This window comes from Phocoena phocoena, chromosome 9, assembly GCF_963924675.1.
Source record: "Phocoena phocoena chromosome 9, mPhoPho1.1, whole genome shotgun sequence".
Lineage (NCBI taxonomy): Eukaryota > Metazoa > Chordata > Mammalia > Artiodactyla > Phocoenidae > Phocoena > Phocoena phocoena.
Window position 1 is genome coordinate 9,080,441 of NC_089227.1, and position 17,106 is coordinate 9,097,546.

The following is a 17,106-nucleotide window of genomic DNA, read 5'->3' on the forward strand; positions in this document are numbered from 1 at the left end:
AGTCATCTTGGTGGGTATGAAGCGCTATCCCATTGTGGTTTTGATTTTCATTTCCATGATGACTAATGATATCTTTTCATGTGCTTATGGCCTATTTACATACAATTTTTGGAGAAATACCTATTCAGATCCTTTGTCCAGTTTTTAATTAGGTTGTCTTATTGGGTTGTAAGAGTTCTTCATACGTTCTAGAAACAAGTCCCTTATCAGATAAATGACTTGCAAATATTTTCTCCCATTCTGTGGGCTATATTTTCACTTTCTTGATGGTGGCCTTTGAAACACAAAAGTTCTAAATTTTGGTGAAATAGAGTCTCTCTCGCACAAGTGGGGACTAAACAGAAGGGAGCCCCACCTCTTGGCCACACTTGCCTGGGGTTCAGCTCTAGCAGCGGGTATCTGGGGGCAGGATAAGAAGTGCCAAAGCCCTTCATCCCCCCAGGGTAGGGGCAGGGGGTGAGGGGCCCTGTGTTCTTGGCTGCAGCACTCTGTACACGCTGGATTCTCAAATACTCCAGACTGCTTTCTTTGTAAATTTGCATATATTTTATTTTATTGGGCTGTGCCACGTGGCATGCGGGATCTTAGTTCCCCAGCGGGGGGGGAAACCCACTCCCCCTGCAGTGGAAGTACAAAGTCTTAACCACTGGACCGCCAGGGAATTCCCAGCATAGATCTTGACTAGCTATTGCTTCACCTATTTGCCCTTCAGACCCTTCCCAGAGCTTTAAATGTTTGCCTGTTTTATAATTTTCACCAGCTTTCACTGGGGAGCTGGTCAGTGGAGCTCCTCATGCTTTCATTCTGAGGTCCATCTGCTTTTTACTTACTTTTCTTGCCTTACTGCAGGGGTTAGAACTTCCAGCAGTTTGAAAAAAGGGTGGGGGAGGGGAGCTTCTGTTGAGAACAGGCATCCCTGCCTTGTTCCCAATCTTAGAAGGCATTCAGTCTTTCACCACCAAGGGTGATGTTAGCTTTAAGGCTTTTGTATATGATTTTTATCAAGTTTATTTTAACTTGCTGAGTTGTTTTTTTTTTTAATCTGTATGGCTGATGGGCTATGTCAAATGCTTTTTCTGTATCAATTGATATATAATTTTTCTTCTTTAGTCTGTTGGTGTAGAGGGTTACATTGATCTTCAAGTGTTGAACCACACTTGCATAGCTGGAATAAATTCTACTTGGTCACGATGTGTAATTCTTTATATACATTGTTGGATTTGATTTGCTTACATTTTAGATTTTTTTGTGCCTATGTTCATGGAAGATATTAGTCTGTATTTTTTGTTTGTTTGTTTTGGGCACTATCTATGCGTGGTCTGGGTATCAGGGTATTTCTTGTCTCCTAAAATGAGTTAGGAAGTGTTTCCTCCTATTTTGTGGAAGTGATTGTCTAAAATTGATGTTAATTCTACTTTAAGTACTTGGTAGAACTCCAGTGAAACTATCTGGGCCTGAAGACTTCTTTGGGGAAGCTTTTTTTAAGTTACAAATTCAATTTCTTTCATGGTTTTAGGACTATTCATATTATCTATTTCATCTAGTTTGAATTTTTGGTGGATTTCAATTTTCAAGTAATTGTCCGTTTCTTCCAAGTTGGTGAATTTCTGAGCATTCTTGGTAGCATTCCCTTAGTATCCTTGAAATGCCCTCAGACTCTGTAGCCCTGTTATTAGTCAGCATTCTCCAGAGAAACAGGGCTAGCAGAATATGTGAGAGAGAAAAATGTAAGTGGAGATTTATTACAGGAATTGGCTCTGCAGTTATGACGGCCGAGAAGTCCCATGATTTGCATTTCTCAAGCTGGAGAACCAGGAAAACCATAGTCATTGGTATAAATCCAGTCCAAGTGCAAAAGCCTGAGAATGGGGAGGGGTGTGGGGTGGCGTGTCACTGGTATCAGCCCTGGAGTCCAATGTCCGAGGGTAGGAGAAGGACGTCCCAGCTCAAGGAGAGTGAATCCACCATTCCTTCATCTTTTTCTTTCTCTCTGACCCCACCCCAGCGGATGGGCTGATGCCCACCCACATTGGTGAGGGCGGATCTCTACTCAGTCTACTGAATTAGATGCTAATCTCCAGAGATGCCCTCACATACACACCCAGAAATAGCATTTAACGGGCTAACTGGGCATCCCTAAGCCCACTCAAGTTAACACATAAAATTAACCATTATAGCCCCCGTTGCATACTGGTCATTTGTGTCTTCTCTATTTTTGTCCATCTTGCAAGTTTATCAATTTTCCAAAGAACTATTCATTTTTGTTTCATTGATTTCCTCTGTTATTTTCCTGTTTTCAGTTTCACTGATTTCTGCTCTTTCCTTCTTTCTGCTTGTTTTGGTTTATTTTGCCCTTCTTTTCCTAGTTTCCTGAGGTAGAAACTTAGATGATTGATTTGAGACCTTTCCCCTTTTCTGATGTGCTGTAAATATCCCTCTTAGCACTGTTACCTGCAGACCACATAATCTGATTTTGTATTTTTATCTTCATTCAGTTCAGTTCTGTGTTTCTTAAAAATTTTCTTCTTCTAGATGTGATTTTCCTGGTTGTTGGGTTCCTCCCTGATTTCCGCGGTATGATGGGTATTTTTTTTTTTAATTGTATCCCAGACAGGCTATTATGTTCAAATTTTTACTTTTAGCAGGCAGTCATCCTGCTTGGGTTCAAGATGCAGGTCCTGGGCTGCTTTCACGGCCTGTGGATCTAAGGACAGTATAACATTCAGGGGCTTTCTTGCACTGTGTTGGTCTCATGCCGCCGGGCCCTGCTGGTGCTCTCGAATGGGTGGGAGGCACTTCCTAGGCTGGACCATCCTGTGCCTTGGGTCGGGGAGGGGGTGTTTTCCTGGGGGAGGAAGCCCTGCTTGCTGGGCTGAAAGCCTGCCGTCGTGGAGTTTCCCTTGCCAGTGCCCCCATCCGCCAGAGCCTCTGGTTGGGGTCGGGGGGGCAGGAGCCTGAGTGAGGCAGGGCACGGTGTGGGGAGGAATGTGCTTCCCTTGACCCCATATCAGGAGACGTCCCTTGATCTTCGTACCAGTTCTGCCAGACTCCCTAGAATTGTGACAGACTCCTGTCCACTGGCCCTCGTCCTGCTAGCATCTGTGTGTGGGGAGGAGGGGTGGGTTAGGAAATGCCGGGCTTGGGTCCCCTTCTGTTGGGTGGGCTGCTCTACTGTTCCTCCAGTCCTGGGGTCCCTCACCAGCTCACCTTCCTCTTTTCATCTTTGAGAGTTCAGTTTTGGTGGTCTCTAATTTCCTGCATTTTTCTTGGCTTAGTCAGGAGGAGCAGGGAGACAAGCTCACGCCACAGGGGCTGGCAGAGAAGTGAGACTTAGGAAGGACTCCGCTGAGGCGATGAGAAAGGGGCCGTAGGAGGACGCAACTCTCCCCGCCCCGGCTGTGCCGCGGCTTGTGGGATCTTAGTTCCCCTACCAGGGCTTGAACCCGGGACCCAGCCGTGAAAGCGCCGAGTCCTAACCACTGGACCGCCAGGGAGTTCCCTGAAGGAGCAACTTAGAAACTCTTGGGTGTTTCCAAGACCCAAGAGGGTGAAGATGGGTGTGGAGGAAAGGGAGGAAGAGGAGTCCCCCACCAGTGGGATAGACGGACAGATTTCCAGCGACAGAGAGGGATGCAAGATGCAGGGCTTAGATTGGGACATGATGTGTCTGGTGCCTGGTGCACCGGGGAGATGCCCAGCAGGCAGCCCCTGGCTCCGTGGGCTCTGGGGTAGAGCCAACAGAAGATTGAGGATGGAGGAGACTCCCTCCGCAACAATGGCCGCTCTGATTGCCTGCCCCCGCCCTCGTCTATCTCTGGGGTGGTGACAGTGTTCATCTGTCTCCCGGAGCCTGGCACAGGGCGGATGCTCGGCGAATCTGAGTGCAGGCTGGCCTGCGTGGAAGCAAGAGCGCATCTCCGGAAAGCTCGGGGAGGGTTTGCGTCCTCGGGGGTGTGGCAGGGGCGGTTGCTGAGAATGGAGGAAGGCGTGTTTCTCCATCTTCTTTCCATTGCCCGAGAGCTGAAGGGTGGGACAGCGCTGAGCCGCGGGGAGCCCCGGGGACCAGTCAGCCCGGAGCTCCGCTGGGGCTACCTTCCCTGCTGCGCTCCCGCCAGCCAGCTCTAGTTGCCATGGAGCCGAGAGGCGGTTGCCACGGAGACCGACGTGCGAGGACCAGCCAATCAGTGAGGAGCTGCGGCGCCAGCTCTCCTCTTGGATGGAGGCGTTGGGTTAGGCTGGGGAGCCCTGCACGGGTAGCTGGGGGCCGGGAGTTCGAGCAGGGGTACTACGCCGCCGCCTCCCCCAAAGCGCTCAGCCCCCCAGAACCTCCAACACCCCCCCGGCCCCGCACCCCGAATTCTGGAGACCCTCTGACTCTTCCCGACCCGGCTAAGGGCTGACGCCTCCTACTGGCCCTGAACCCCTCTCCCGTTAGTGGGGGCGGAGGGGTGATGCTGCGGGAAAGGCGGGGCCGCGGACCGCGGGTGGAGAGTGCAGCCGGGGTGGGGTATGGGGAGGGAAGGAGGCTGTCCCACCCCCTCCGCTCCCGGCGCACCGCAGTGCCTGGCGCGCCCGCGCACGCTCACTCGGAGCGCTGGGCGGGCGGGGCGGCGCTGACGTCATCCACTGACCCCCTTCACCCCCCGGCCGAGGGGCGGTGGCCGCGCAGGCTCCGCGGGACGGACTCACGGACAGACAGGGGACGGAGGGACGGGCGTACGGCCAGGTCATGCCGGGGGAAGCTGCCCGCGCCGAGCTGCTGCTGCCGGAGGCGGGCGGAACAGGGCCCCGCACAGGTGAGGCCGCGGGGCTCTCCCGCCTGCGTGTGTCTCCGCCAACCCCTCCCGTCGTCCCCGTCCCCTCTCCACACCTCTCTCTCCGTCCCTGTCCCCATACCATCTCCGTCCCCGTTTCCTCTCCGCTCCCCGCCCTCTCTCCGTCCCTCTCTCTCTCCATCCCCGCTCCGTCCCCTTCCTTGGTCCCCAGCCCCTCCGGGCACCGGAATCCTAGCCCAGCTCTGGCTCCCACTCAGGACTGCAGGGAAGGGCGGGGTGGAGCAGGGATGTCCTCCAGGAGCCAGAAGCGACTTGAAGGCCTTCGAGCGTCCAGGGCTCCGTGTGCTCCCCGCCAGGGTCCCCTGCCGCGCCCCATTGTCTGGGGGAGCAAGGGGCCTCGCGGCCCCTGCAGCTCTGGACTGGAGGCTGCGGGTTGTCAACTGCACCCCGGCCACTGGGGATGCACCGGGCACCCGCCCCTCCAGATGCTTGAGAGCCGCCTCAGGGCTGGCGACTGGTCCTGGCTCAGGAGGGAGGAACAGGGCTGGAGCTGGAGCCTGGGGAAGCTGGAGGTGCGGGCTGAGGTCTGGAACGTGGGAGGCCCTGGGGGAGCATGGCCTGGGGAGCAGTAGCCCTGGAGTGCAGGCCCGAATCCTTGGAGAGACTCAGTCAGCAAGTATGGGAGGGAATCTGCCTGGGCCTGGGAAAACCAGCCAGGGATGGCCACCGGACAGGAGGTCAGCCATGTGAGGCTCCGGGAGGGCCAAGGGCACCTGACTGTGGGTGAGAAGTCCTCTGGGGATGAAACCAGGGCTGGGTCCAGGGGCCTGGGCCCCCTCTGGGTCCGGTGGGGCTGGCTCTGCTTGGCTCTGCTTGGACTGTTTGGCGACCTTGAATGAGGCACAAAAGCCTTTGACCTTTGGCTTCCCTTCCTCTGCCCCCTTGGCCCAGCTTCACCCTCTGGCTGCCTTGGGGCCCTGGAGTCTAGTGCGGTGCACAGGGGTACCACGCCAGGCTCAGTGCCAAGAGCCTGATCTCCAGCACCCAGCCCTGCCTGCCACACCCACCTCCTGGGGTTAGGTATTCATCACACTCCAGTGGACCCAAAGGACCCCCTTCTCAGGACCCCCTAGCCACGCCAGCACCCCAAGCAGTGTGGCCCAAGGGCCCAGGTTCTGCCACTGCTGCAGCCAACGGGCAGCCTGGGGAGGGGGCTGCCCCTGCGTAAGCTCCCCTCTAATCCTGGCAGACACTCTCCCCTTTGCATACTGGAAGCTGAGGCACAGGAGATGTACTTGTGGGAGGTCTTGGGTGAGCACGGTAGAACAGGAACCCTCCAGAGAATGTGGCCGGGGCTGGGTAGCCCCTGTCCACTGCTGTGGGACGCCCCACAGATGTCCCTGGCAGAGGGAGCCAGGCCTGCCAGCCCTGCGGGGCGGCTGCCACCGTGGAGACTCAGCTGGACGCTCTCTCAGGCCCCCACAGCTGCACACAGGGCAGGGCAGGGCCGCCTCTGCTTCCCCGGAGGGCGAGCACCACTGCCAGCACGGCCTCTGGCTGAGCTGGGACGTCCTGCCTGAGGACCACACGCTGTGGCCCCTGCTTCCCCTCGTGCACGTGACAGCTCTGGGAACAGGGGTGGGGTGGAGCCCAGGGAGACCCCGACAGCTTGGCCTCGGGTGCGGGCAGCGAGGAAAGGGGAGAGATGAGGCAGAGAAGCAAGAGCCCCACTTCACAGCAGGCGTGAGATCTGGAATGTTCCAGAGCTGAGTGGAGTGCAGGCCTCCTACTCCCTGGGGGCCCACTGACCTGGGAGGTCATAAGCAGGCGTCTCCTGGCAAGCCCAGCCGAGGCAGCGCAGATTACGGGCAAGGAGTCAGCAGGCTAGTGTCTGAGGCGACGGGAGCTGGTCTCATCTTTACTGAGCACCTCGGAGAAGAGCCAGACCTCAAGCTGCTCACCGTGGTCAGAACTCTTGGAAATCCTCCCCAAGGCACAGCAATCGCCTTTCCCTCGCGTGACCTCTCTTTTCAGCGGACACCCACCCCCGCGGGCCCCCAGCCCTGTGCTCAACTCCCGTCTGAGGGAGGGACGGCTGCAGCCTGGGAGCTGCTTCTCAGGGAAGATGCCTGCCCTTCTCACGCCCTTCTCTCTCCACAGATCTGTCCTGCGATGCGGCTGCGGCTACCACCCCGAGGGGGGACCAGCTGGAGCACTGTGTCCTGACCCCTAAGCCCAGTGCCCTAGCTCTCACGTTCCTGCCCAGCAAGCCGGGTGCCCGGCCCCCGCCTGACGGAGCCAGCTGGGATGCAGGGCCGGGACGCGCCCCCTCGGCCTGGGCAGTCCAGGCAGAGGGCGACCCCAGCCCAGGGCCCCCCGAGGTTCGGCCTGCTGAAGGTCCTCTCCCAGCCTCCCTGGAGCCCCGGATTGTGATGGGCGAGGAGACGTGCCGGGCATCCCCACTGCCCAGGGCAACCCTGCCAGAGCTCAGGGACTGGGAGGGTGGGCACGCCAGCCTGAACCCACCCCCCGAGTTGTGTTCTCAGGGTGACCCTCCTGTGCTTTTCCCTGCCCCCGACTCCGACTCCTACTTCACCCCTCCCTCCACCCCGACGGAGACAGCCTCCACCCTGCTCCCTGGCCCCGGGCCCCACAGGGATGCCCAGGATGCCCAGGCTGAGCTGGGGAACTCACCGCCAGCCTCACCCTCGGGCTCCTACATCACGGCGGACGGGGACAGCTGGGCCTCATCTCCATCCTGCTCCATGAGCCTGCAGGCCCCGGCTGAAGGGCTGGATGTGCCCTCAGGCTGGGGCTTCTCCCCACCTGGGTCTGTGGCCGATGAGAGGGAGCTGCCCCCTGCCGGGACCCCGGACACCTCGTCCCCAGAGTCCAGCCTCTCGGCAGACAGCAGCTCTTCCTGGGGCCAGGAGGGCCACTTCTTCGAGCTGGACTTCCTGGCCAACGACCCGATGATCCCTGCTTCCCTCCTGCCCTTCCAGGGCAGCCTAATCTTCCAGGTGGAGGCTGTCGAGGTGACCCCGCTGCCCCCCGAGGAAGAACAAGAGGAGCAGGCGGAGGAGGGCGAGGAGGAGGCCCCCAGCCCCAGCGGGGACCTGGCCGGGCAAGGCGAGGACGACAGCACGTTCGCGTCCTCGCTGCAGTCGCTGTCCGACCTGTCCATCACTGAGGGCATGGACGAGGCCTTCGCCTTCCGAGATGACACCTCGGCCGCCTCCTCTGACCCCGACTCGGCCTCCTACGCGGGGGGTGACGATGAGAGACTGTACAGCGGGGAGCCCCACGCACAGCCCACCACCCTGCTCCAGGACAGTCCTGGTGAGGCCGCCTCCTGGGGCCCCGAGCCCACTCTTGGGGTGTCCGAGGGAGAGGTTGGCCGGGCTGCCAAGAGCCAGGAACCCATCTCCGATATAACGGGGGTGGGCCCCGCTCCAGGCCAGGTGTCCGCTGCTGCCATGGCTCCTCACGTCCCACAGAAAGCCCCAGGCCTCACTGCGGTGACCCCTCGGGCCTGGGCAGCAGAGGCAGGCTCCACCATGGGACCAGCACCTCTTGCCACAATCACACCTCAGTCCCTGGAGGAGGGAGACGGCGCTGCCTTAGGCTTAGAGCCCCCGACTTCGAAGGGAGAGGCGGGCCTCGACTCTCTACAGAACCTAAAGGAAGAAACAGGCCAGGGGTTTGCCGCTGCAGGCAGCCCTGAGCCCGGGCCAAGAGAAGTGGAACCGGCAGTATCCCTGCCCCTGCAGGATGCAGGCCTCCCCACTGGCCAGGGATCTGCCCCCGAGGCCGGCCCTGAGCCCCAGCCAGAAGAAGTGGACCTGACGGCATCCTTGCCCCTGCAGGATGCAGGCCTTCTCTCAGTCCAGGGATCTGCCCCCCAGGACAGCCCTGAGACCCAACTGGAAGAACTGGACCTGATGGCATCCCTGCCCCTGCAGGATGCAGGCCTCCCCTCTGGCCAGGGATCTGCCCACGAGGCCAGCCCTGAGCCCCAGCCAGAACTGGACCTGACAGCATCCTTGCCACTGCAGGATGCAGGCCTTCCCTCTGGCCAGGGATCTGCCCGCGAGGCCAGCCCTGAGCCCCAGCCAGAACTGGACCTGACAGCATCCTTGCCACTGCAGGATGCAGGCCTTCCCTCTGGCCAGGGATCTGCCCCCGAGGCCGGCCCTGAGCCCCAGCCAGAAGAAGTGGACCTGACGGCATCCTTGCCACTGCAGGATGCAGGCCTTCCCTCTGGCCAGGGATCTGCCCGCGAGGCCAGCCCTGAGCCCCAGCCGGAAGAACTGGACCTGACAGCATCCTTGCCACTGCAGGATGCAGGCCTTCCCTCTGGCCAGGGATCTGCCCGCGAGGCCAGCCCTGAGCCCCAGCCGGAAGAACTGGACCTGATGGTATCCCAGCCCCTGCAGGATGCAGGCCTCCCCTCTGGCCAGGGATCTGCCCCCGAGGCCGGCCCTGAGCCCCAGCCAGAAGAAGTGGACCTGACGGCATCCTTGCCCCTGCAGGATGCAGGCCTCCCCTCTGGCCAGGGATCTGCCCCCGAGGCCGGCCCTGAGCCCCAGCCAGAAGAAGTGGACCTGACGGCATCCTTGCCCCTGCAGGATGCAGGCCTCCCCTCTGGCCAGGGATCTGCCCCCGAGGCCGGCCCTGAGCCCCAGCCAGAAGAAGTGGACCTGACGGCATCCTTGCCCCTGCAGGATGCAGGCCTCCCCGCTGGCCAGGGATCTGCCTCCGAGGCCAGCCCTAAGCCCCAGTCGGAAGAAGTGGACCTGACGGCATCCTTGCCCCTGCAGGATGCAGGCCTTCTCTCAGTCCAGGGATCTGCCCCCCAGGACAGCCCTGAGACCCAACTGGAAGAACTGGACCTGATGGCATCCCTGCCCCTGCAGGATGCAGGCCTCCCCTCTGGCCAGGGATCTTCCCCCCAGGACAGCCCTGAGACCCAACCAGAAGAAGTAGACCTGATGGCATCCTTGTCCCTGCAGGATGCAGGCCTCTCTTTGGTCCAGGGATCTTCTTCCGAGGCCAGCCCTGAGCCCCAGTCAGAAGTGGACCCGATGGCATCCCCGCCCCTGCAAGATGCAGGCCTTCCTTCGGGCCAGGAATTGGCCTCCGAGGCCAGCCCTGAGCACCAGCCGGAAGAAGTGGGCCTGACTGCATCCCCGCCCCTGCAAGATGCAGGCCTTCCTTCGGGCCAGGAATTGGCCTCCGAGACCAGCCCTGAGCCCCAGCCGGAAGAAGTGGGCCTGACGGCATCCCCGCCCCTGCAAGATGCAGGCCTTCCTTCGGGCCAGGAATTGGCCTCCGAGACCAGCCCTGAGCCCCAGCCGGAAGAAGTGGGCCTGACTGCATCCCCGCCCCTGCAAGATGCAGGCCTTCCTTCGGGCCAGGAATTGGCCTCCAAGACCAGCCCTGAGCCCCAGCCGGAAGAAGTGGGCCTGACTGCATCCCCGCCCCTGCAAGATGCAGGCCTTCCTTCGGGCCAGGAATTGGCCTCCGAGGCCAGCCCTGAGTCCCAGTCTGAAGAAGTGGACCTGATGGCATCCCAGCCCCTGCAGGATGCAGCCCTTCCTTCGGGCCAGGAATTGGTCTCTGAGGCCAGCCCTGAACCCCAGTCGGAAGAAGTGGACCTGACGGCATCCTTGTCCCTGCAGGATGCAGGCCTCCCCTCGGTCCAGGGATCTGCCTCTGAGGCCAGCCCTGAGCCCCAGCCGGAAGAACTGGACCTGACAGCATTCCAGCCCCTGCAGGATGCAGACCTCCCTTTGGTCCAGAGATCTTCCTCCAAGGCCAGCCCTGAGCCCCAGCCGGAAGAAGTGGACCTGACGGCATTCCCGTCCCTGCAGGATGCAGGCCTCCCCTCAGTCCAGGGATCTGCCTCCGAACCCAGCCCTGAGCCCCAGTCGGAAGAAGTGGACCCGACGGCACCCTTGTCCCTGAAGGATGCAGGCCTCCCCTCTGGCCAGGGACCTGCCTCTGAGGCCAGCCCTGAGCCCCAGCCAGAAGAAGTGGACCTGACTGCATCCCCACCCCTGCAGGATGCAGACCTCCCTTTGGTCCAGAGATCTTCCTCCAAGGCCAGCCCTGAGCCCCAGCCAGAAGAAGTGGACCTGACTGCATCCCCACCCCTGCAGGATGCAGGCCTTCCTTCGGGCCAGGAATTGGCCTCCGAGGCCAGCCCTGAGCCCCAGTCGGAAGAAGTGGACCTGACTGCATCCCCACCCCTGCAGGGTGCAGGCCTTCCTTCGGGCCAGGAATTGGCCTCCAAGGCCAGCCCTGAACCCCAGTCGGAAGAAGTGGACCTGACGGCATCCCTGCTCCTGCAGGATGCAGGCCTCCCCTCTAGCCAAGGACCTGCCACCAAGGCCAGCCCTCAGGCCTTGCAGGCTGACACAGGCTACACCCTAGGGACAGAGCCCATGGCCACCACAGCCCAACAGAAAGGAGACAAGACTTTGGAACTGAGGCCAGCGCCTGAGAAAAGGGACCCAGACCACACTGGAGGATCAGACTCTCTGGCCTTGGATCAGATCCATCTGGGTGGCCTGGAGCCAGCTGCAGATGCTCGGATAACCTTGGACGGAGATGCATGCCCTTCCAAGCCTGCCACGGAAGCCCCAGACACACCTGAGCCTGCCACGGAGGCCCCAGACACACCTGAGCCTGCCACGGAGGCCCCAGACACACCTGAGCCTGCCACGGAGGCCCCAGACACACCTGAGCCTGCCACGGAGGCCCCAGACACACCTGAGCCTGCCACGGAGGCCCCAGACACACCTGAGCCTGCCACGGAGGCCCCAGACACACCTGAGCCTGCCACGGAGGCCCCAGACACACCTGAGCCTGCCACGGAGGCCCCAGACACACCTGAGCCTGCCACGGAGGCCCCAGACACACCTGAGCCTGACTCCAGTGGGGAGGAAGTAGCCAAGGGCCTTTTGGCACCTGATCAGGGAGCCTGTCCTGATGCCCGTGGGCAAGGGGGTGATGGAGCTGAGCCCAGCTCGCCCCTAAAGGAGGCCCCGGGGGCTGAGAACCAGGGGCGTGGAGTTCTAAAGGCAGTCGTCTGCAGCCCAGAGCCATGTCCTGCTGCCAGCCTGGAGGCTGGCCAGGTGGGGCCCCCAAGCCCAGTGGAGGAGGGAAGGGCCGCCCTGGGGCCCAGGCTTCCCGTGGCTGTGGCCTCAGAGGCTGGGCTGGGCTCCTGCCCAGAGTCTCCATCAGGGGCTGTACCCAGGCTGGGAGGGAGCTGTCCCAAAGATCCTGCCCTGGCACTTCCACCGCCCTCAAGGCAGCCAGAGCCCGTGAGCGGCCTGCACAGCGGAGAGCAGGCCCGGGCAGCCCTGGGAGTCCTCAGCTCCTCTCCGCCGCAGCCTCCACAAGACCCCCTAGGGGGCCTGCCCAGTGCACCCCAAGCCAGCATCCAGGGCGCTGAGTCCTCTGCTCCTGGTGTCCTCATGCAGACAGTCCCACCCCCGGCGGCACCCCCTGCCCCCTGCCCTTGCCAGGTCCCCGGGGAAGACCTGGGGGAGGGCGCAGAGCCCCTGGGCTCTCTGGGACTCCCACCACCACGGGCAAGAGCCCAGCGGGTGGTGGCTGCCCTCTCAGGGACCAAGAATCCCCCCGGGGCCGGGCAGGTCAGCCTCCCGCCCCACTCCCCACTCCTCAGCCCCAAGGCGGCCCCCAAGGGGGCTACCCATGCCAAAGACCTGGCCTCGAGGATCTCGCCCCCCTGCCAAGTGCCTCCTGGCTCTGGGCTCCGGAGCCCAGCCGGACCTCGAGGGCTCCCAGCCGCCAAGCAGCAGGATGACCAGGACAGTTTGGAAGAAGGTGAGGGGGATCCAGGCTGGAGCAGTGTCCTGAGCTGGGGGCTGCAAGGGGTGGGGACGCCACCCCCTGGTGCAGAGCCAGTGCTGCTCACCCCCAGGCCCCTGTCCAGAAGGCGGAGGCCACCCTCACACCTGCCCTGTCCTCAGACTCGCCGCAGGCTCTGGGCTCCGGCCAGCACTCGGACAGCCATGGGGAGTCGTCGGCCGAGCTGGAGGAACAGGACCTCTCGGGACCGCGGACCGCGCAGTGCCCAGCCCAGGTGCCCAACCGCGGGGGCACGTACAGCCCTGGGAGGGCTCCAAGCCCCACCCTCGGGTGCTCAGACCCCTCTGTTCCTCAGGCCCCGGCAGGCGGCGGGAGCGAGGAGACCGTCACCAAAGTCAAGCAGAGCCGCAGTGAGAAGAAGGCCCGAAAGGTGGGCTGGGGCCCTGCTGGGACCCTGCCCCCCCACTGGGAGGGACCAGGCTGGCCAGCAACCCAAGCACCCAGGACTGGGGCTGGCTGCATTAAGGGGACCCCTTCGCACCCCACGGCCGATGAAGTCCACTGGCAGGGGCCCATTGGTAAAGGCAGTAACGGGACACCTCGTGCAAGTAACTGGGCCTGGGCTGTCAACTGACGTGGCCTCTCAGCCCGGGGCCGACGCCCTCTTGTACACGCGGGGGGCCAGCTGGGGGGGGGTCCACAGAGGGTCCCCGGGAGTCAGTGGCAGAGCCCTCGTGATCCTGGCAGTGCGCCGCCTCCCCCTCCCCCAGCCCCCACCGGGGACCTCTGGGGCTGCTGCCCGGGCCTGAGACCGCTGTGCCCCCAGGCGATGTCCAAGCTGGGCTTACGACAGATCCAGGGGGTCACCAGGATCACCATCCAGAAGTCCAAGAACATCCTCTTTGTCATCGCCAAGCCTGACGTCTTCAAGAGCCCGGCCTCGGACACCTACGTGGTCTTCGGCGAGGCCAAGGTCCACCCGGCCGGCCGGCCGTGGGCGCGGGGTGGGGGCTGGAGGCGTGGGCTCGGCTGACAGCTGTGCTCTGTGCTGCAGATCGAGGACCTGTCTCAGCAGGTGCACAGAGCTGCGGCTGAGAAGTTCAAGGTACCCTCGGAGCCCTCCGCCCTGGTCCCCGAGTCAGCGCCGGGGCCGAGGGTGAGGCCAGAGTGCAAGGAGGAGGAAGAGGACGACGACGAGGAGGTGAGGCCCAGGGGCACAGGGCCCAGCCCCGCGAGGGGGGCAGCTTTGCTGGGGGCCTCTTCCCGGGGGAGGGGACCGCTACAGCACCTCCCTGCTTGCCCCGCTCCAGGTGGACGAGACGGGGCTGGAGCTTCGGGACATTGAGCTGGTGATGGCGCAGGCCAACGTGTCAAGGGCCAAGGCCGTGCGGGCCCTGAGGGACAACCAGAGCGATATCGTCAACGCCATCATGGTGAGTGGCCGGCCCCTTCGCAGGCGCCTTGCTGCCGTCTCCGCTGTGGCCTCACACAATGTGACCCTCTCTTTGTGTGCTTCCGGCAGGAGCTGACAATGTAGCTGCTGACCAGAGACCTGGCTCCACCCCTGCCCCCAAGCTCTGCTGCTCAATAAACCGGTGTCCCCTCATCGCCTCTGCTCCTCCAAAGGCTCGCCCAGCGCAGGCTCTGGCTAAACGGGTTGGAGGGAGCGTGAAGATGCTTCCTGAAGCCATGCAGGCCCCGAGGAGGGTGGCGGTCCTTCCCCCAAGTCTCAGAGGGTGGTGGTCCCTCCCCCACGTCCCAGGGCACCCAACTTGCCCAGAGATTGCGGGCAGTCCGGTCACCTGGGTGCGGCCCCAGGTGTGGGCCTGGGGACTGCAGTTTCCGGAAGGAACTCCCCAGACGCAGGGGCTCAGAGTTTTCTGCAGCGGCCCTGAACCGCAGCAGCTGCAGGAAGGCAGCGTTTGCTCAGGGACTCAGCAGTTCATGCCCCAAAGTTCCTGGCCCCTCACCACGGCCCGGCTCTAGGAATCACCAGCCTCCCCGTGTCCTCTCCTCTCTCCTACAAAGGCCAGGGATCCGCAGGGTGGAAGCCACGCTCCAGGACAGAAGAGGGAGACCACCAAGTGGGAGGCCATGTGTGGGTGGAGCCCCCGGAAAGGAGGAGCAGTTCCTGACTGGCCACAGGACACTCCTGGGACACCAGGTCCCCTCCGTGCGCAAGCCCATGGGGGGCTGTGGAAATGCCGGCCCCTCTAAAGACTAGGTGGCTATCTTTAGCTGTTCCAGATGCTTCCAGGGCAGGTCGATTTGCACACACGCCTAGAGACAACACCTAACCACGGTCTCCCTTAGCTTTGCCCAACCCAGGCCCACAAGCAGCTCCAGGAGAGCCAGGGCCAGAGCCAAGTGTGAGACCCCTCCTCCCATCCTGCCCCGCCCCTCAGAAGAGGGGGGAGCCTAGGGGGCTGCAGACCCCTGCCTGGTCCCCACACGGCCTCACCGCGAGCCCACGGCCCTGCCCTCCCTCCTGCAGGCTCAAGTAACCCACCCTGCTGAGCCTGGTGCTTCCCGCACACGCGGTCAGGGGCCTCACAGCAACGCGCAGGCGTCTTGCGGGCGAGGAAGCAGTCCTGGAGCTGGGCCCTCCCGCGCCCACACAGCAGTGCCCAGGCCCCAGCCTGCAACCCGACGGCCCTGCCCTGGGGTCACCGCCACTGCCTCCCCATGTCCTAAGGGCACAGGAGGGGCTGAGCCCAGGGGGGAACGAGGCAAAGGGCCTTGAAGGGGCAGGCACAGTGCCCCCACTGGCCTTCCTGACGACCGGCGACCCTGGGCTCTAAGACGACGCACTCTCAGGGTGGGGACGGCACTTCCGGTGAAGCGGTGGTGTGCAGGTCTGCTATGGAGACCACTATGACTGTGGATGAGAGCCGGGGACTGGGGCTTGGGGGAGGACAGCCAGCGCCCCTCAGACAGCCCAGTGCCCAGGTCCCGCCAGCAGGGGCCTGATGTTCACGTCCACATGTGCTTAGGACACCTGCTCTCTGCCCTGTGTCCACAACCCCAAATCAGGCCCTCCCTTTAGGCAGCGGGCATGAGCGCCCAGCCCACTGTGCCCAGCCTGGGCATGCGGGTCTGAGACAGAGGCCAGAGCGCACACCCCAGCTCCTACCCCACTGGAGCAGGAACACGCTAGCAAGCAGAGATAAATTATTCACATTGCGGTAAACTTCTTTTAAGGTCTCTGAGAGTTTCAATAGAAACGTCATGTGCAAAATGACAGCTGTCCGGGGTCTGGCTGACAAGACCCCCTCCCGAGGCAGGGTGGCATGCAGGGGGGCGCAGTGCGGCCTTCCGCCCCAGCACCAGGGTGCCTCCTTCACAGTAGAGCCACCTGCGCCTGGGGCCCCACGCGGGGAGGGCGGCTGGCAGGGGTCCCGGTGCCATCAGGCCGAGTCCTGGTCCATGCTGCAGCCCAGCGCCTCGATGTCGTTGCTGATGTCCGAGATCATGCGGTCCCACTCGTCCCCCTCTGAGGGTGCGGACTGGTCGTCAGAGCTGCCCGCGGCCCTGTTCCCGTTGGAGGTGGAGGTGGAGGTGGAGCTCATGGCCCGGCGGTACCTGCCGAAGCTGTCGGTGATGATCCCGCGGCCGTCCTTCACCCCGATGGTCTCCAGGAAATTCTCGAAGTGCTGGCTGTCCTTCTCAGGGATGAAGGGCCGCAGACCTGCACACACATGGCACACCTGACCCTGCGGCTCCTGCACAAAAGCCCACAGCCCGGGGGAGCCACCCCACCACCCGCCTGCGTCTAGCCCGGCCCTGCCTCTGCAGCGGGGCAGGCGTGGGCCGGGAGCCACACCCTCGCATCACTCCCCTCAGTCCTCACAGAAGCCCCACTGCACAGGTTTCCAGATGGAGGAAAGGAGAGGAGAGGAGAGAGCGGAGGGGAGGGGAGGCTGGCGCAGGGCTCCGAGCACTGGGCCCCGCCGCCCAGCTGTGCTCCCGGCGCCCGGCTGACCACCCACTTCCTGGACAGAGACCCCCTCCTATGTGAGGACAGTAGGAACAGGGGCTGTGGACCCCAGCGTCGGGTGGCGACTGACTCCAGGGGGCAGTGGGGTCAGCAAGAGCTCGGATTGGATGCAGCAGGTCCGCCTCCAGCCCTTCACCCCCATGAGCAGTGCACCCTCATCGGACCGTTGGGGGCAGAGCCCAGGACCCAGGAGCCTCCACCAGCCACCGTCAACCAGCCGTGTTCTCCGGGGTCAGCATGGGGAAAGCAGAGGCGCTACCGGCCTCGCACGCCTGGGCAACCGTCCAGGGCCCTGTCCGTGGCAGGCCCTGTCCGTGGCAGGCCCTGTCCGTGGCAGGCCCTGAGCACCCGCCCACCGTGCTGACTCCGCGTGCTAAGCTCCGGGCCTCGGCTAAGGCTGCCCTTCACTGGGAATGGCGTCTTCACTCCCACCCCCAGCAAGCTCCTGCCCCGCCTCCCAAACCCGCACAAGCGCCACCTCCTTGCAGAGCCTCC

At 62.5% G+C, this 17,106-nt stretch overlaps 2 protein-coding genes across 2 annotated transcripts in view; one reads left to right on the plus strand and one right to left on the minus strand.

The window, feature by feature from the left end:
* The first annotated feature begins 4,729 nt into the window (after positions 1-4,729).
* NACAD (NAC alpha domain containing) lies at positions 4,730-14,151 on the plus strand. The gene is made up of 8 exons (XM_065884356.1): positions 4,730-4,796; positions 6,936-12,629; positions 12,776-12,888; positions 12,970-13,044; positions 13,441-13,587; positions 13,669-13,815; positions 13,925-14,047; positions 14,137-14,151. Exons 1-8 carry the CDS (start codon positions 4,730-4,732, stop codon positions 14,149-14,151), a joined length of 6,381 nt encoding a protein of 2,126 aa, XP_065740428.1.
* Positions 14,152-15,781: 1,630 nt separating this feature from the next.
* CCM2 (CCM2 scaffold protein) overlaps positions 15,782-17,106 on the minus strand; it is a 56,889-nt gene continuing 55,564 nt past the window's right edge. Inside the window, exon 11 of the mRNA XM_065883807.1 lies at positions 15,782-16,302. Coding sequence (XP_065739879.1) covers positions 16,022-16,302 — 281 coding nt within the window. The 3' untranslated portion in view covers positions 15,782-16,021. The remainder of the gene's footprint in view (positions 16,303-17,106) is intronic.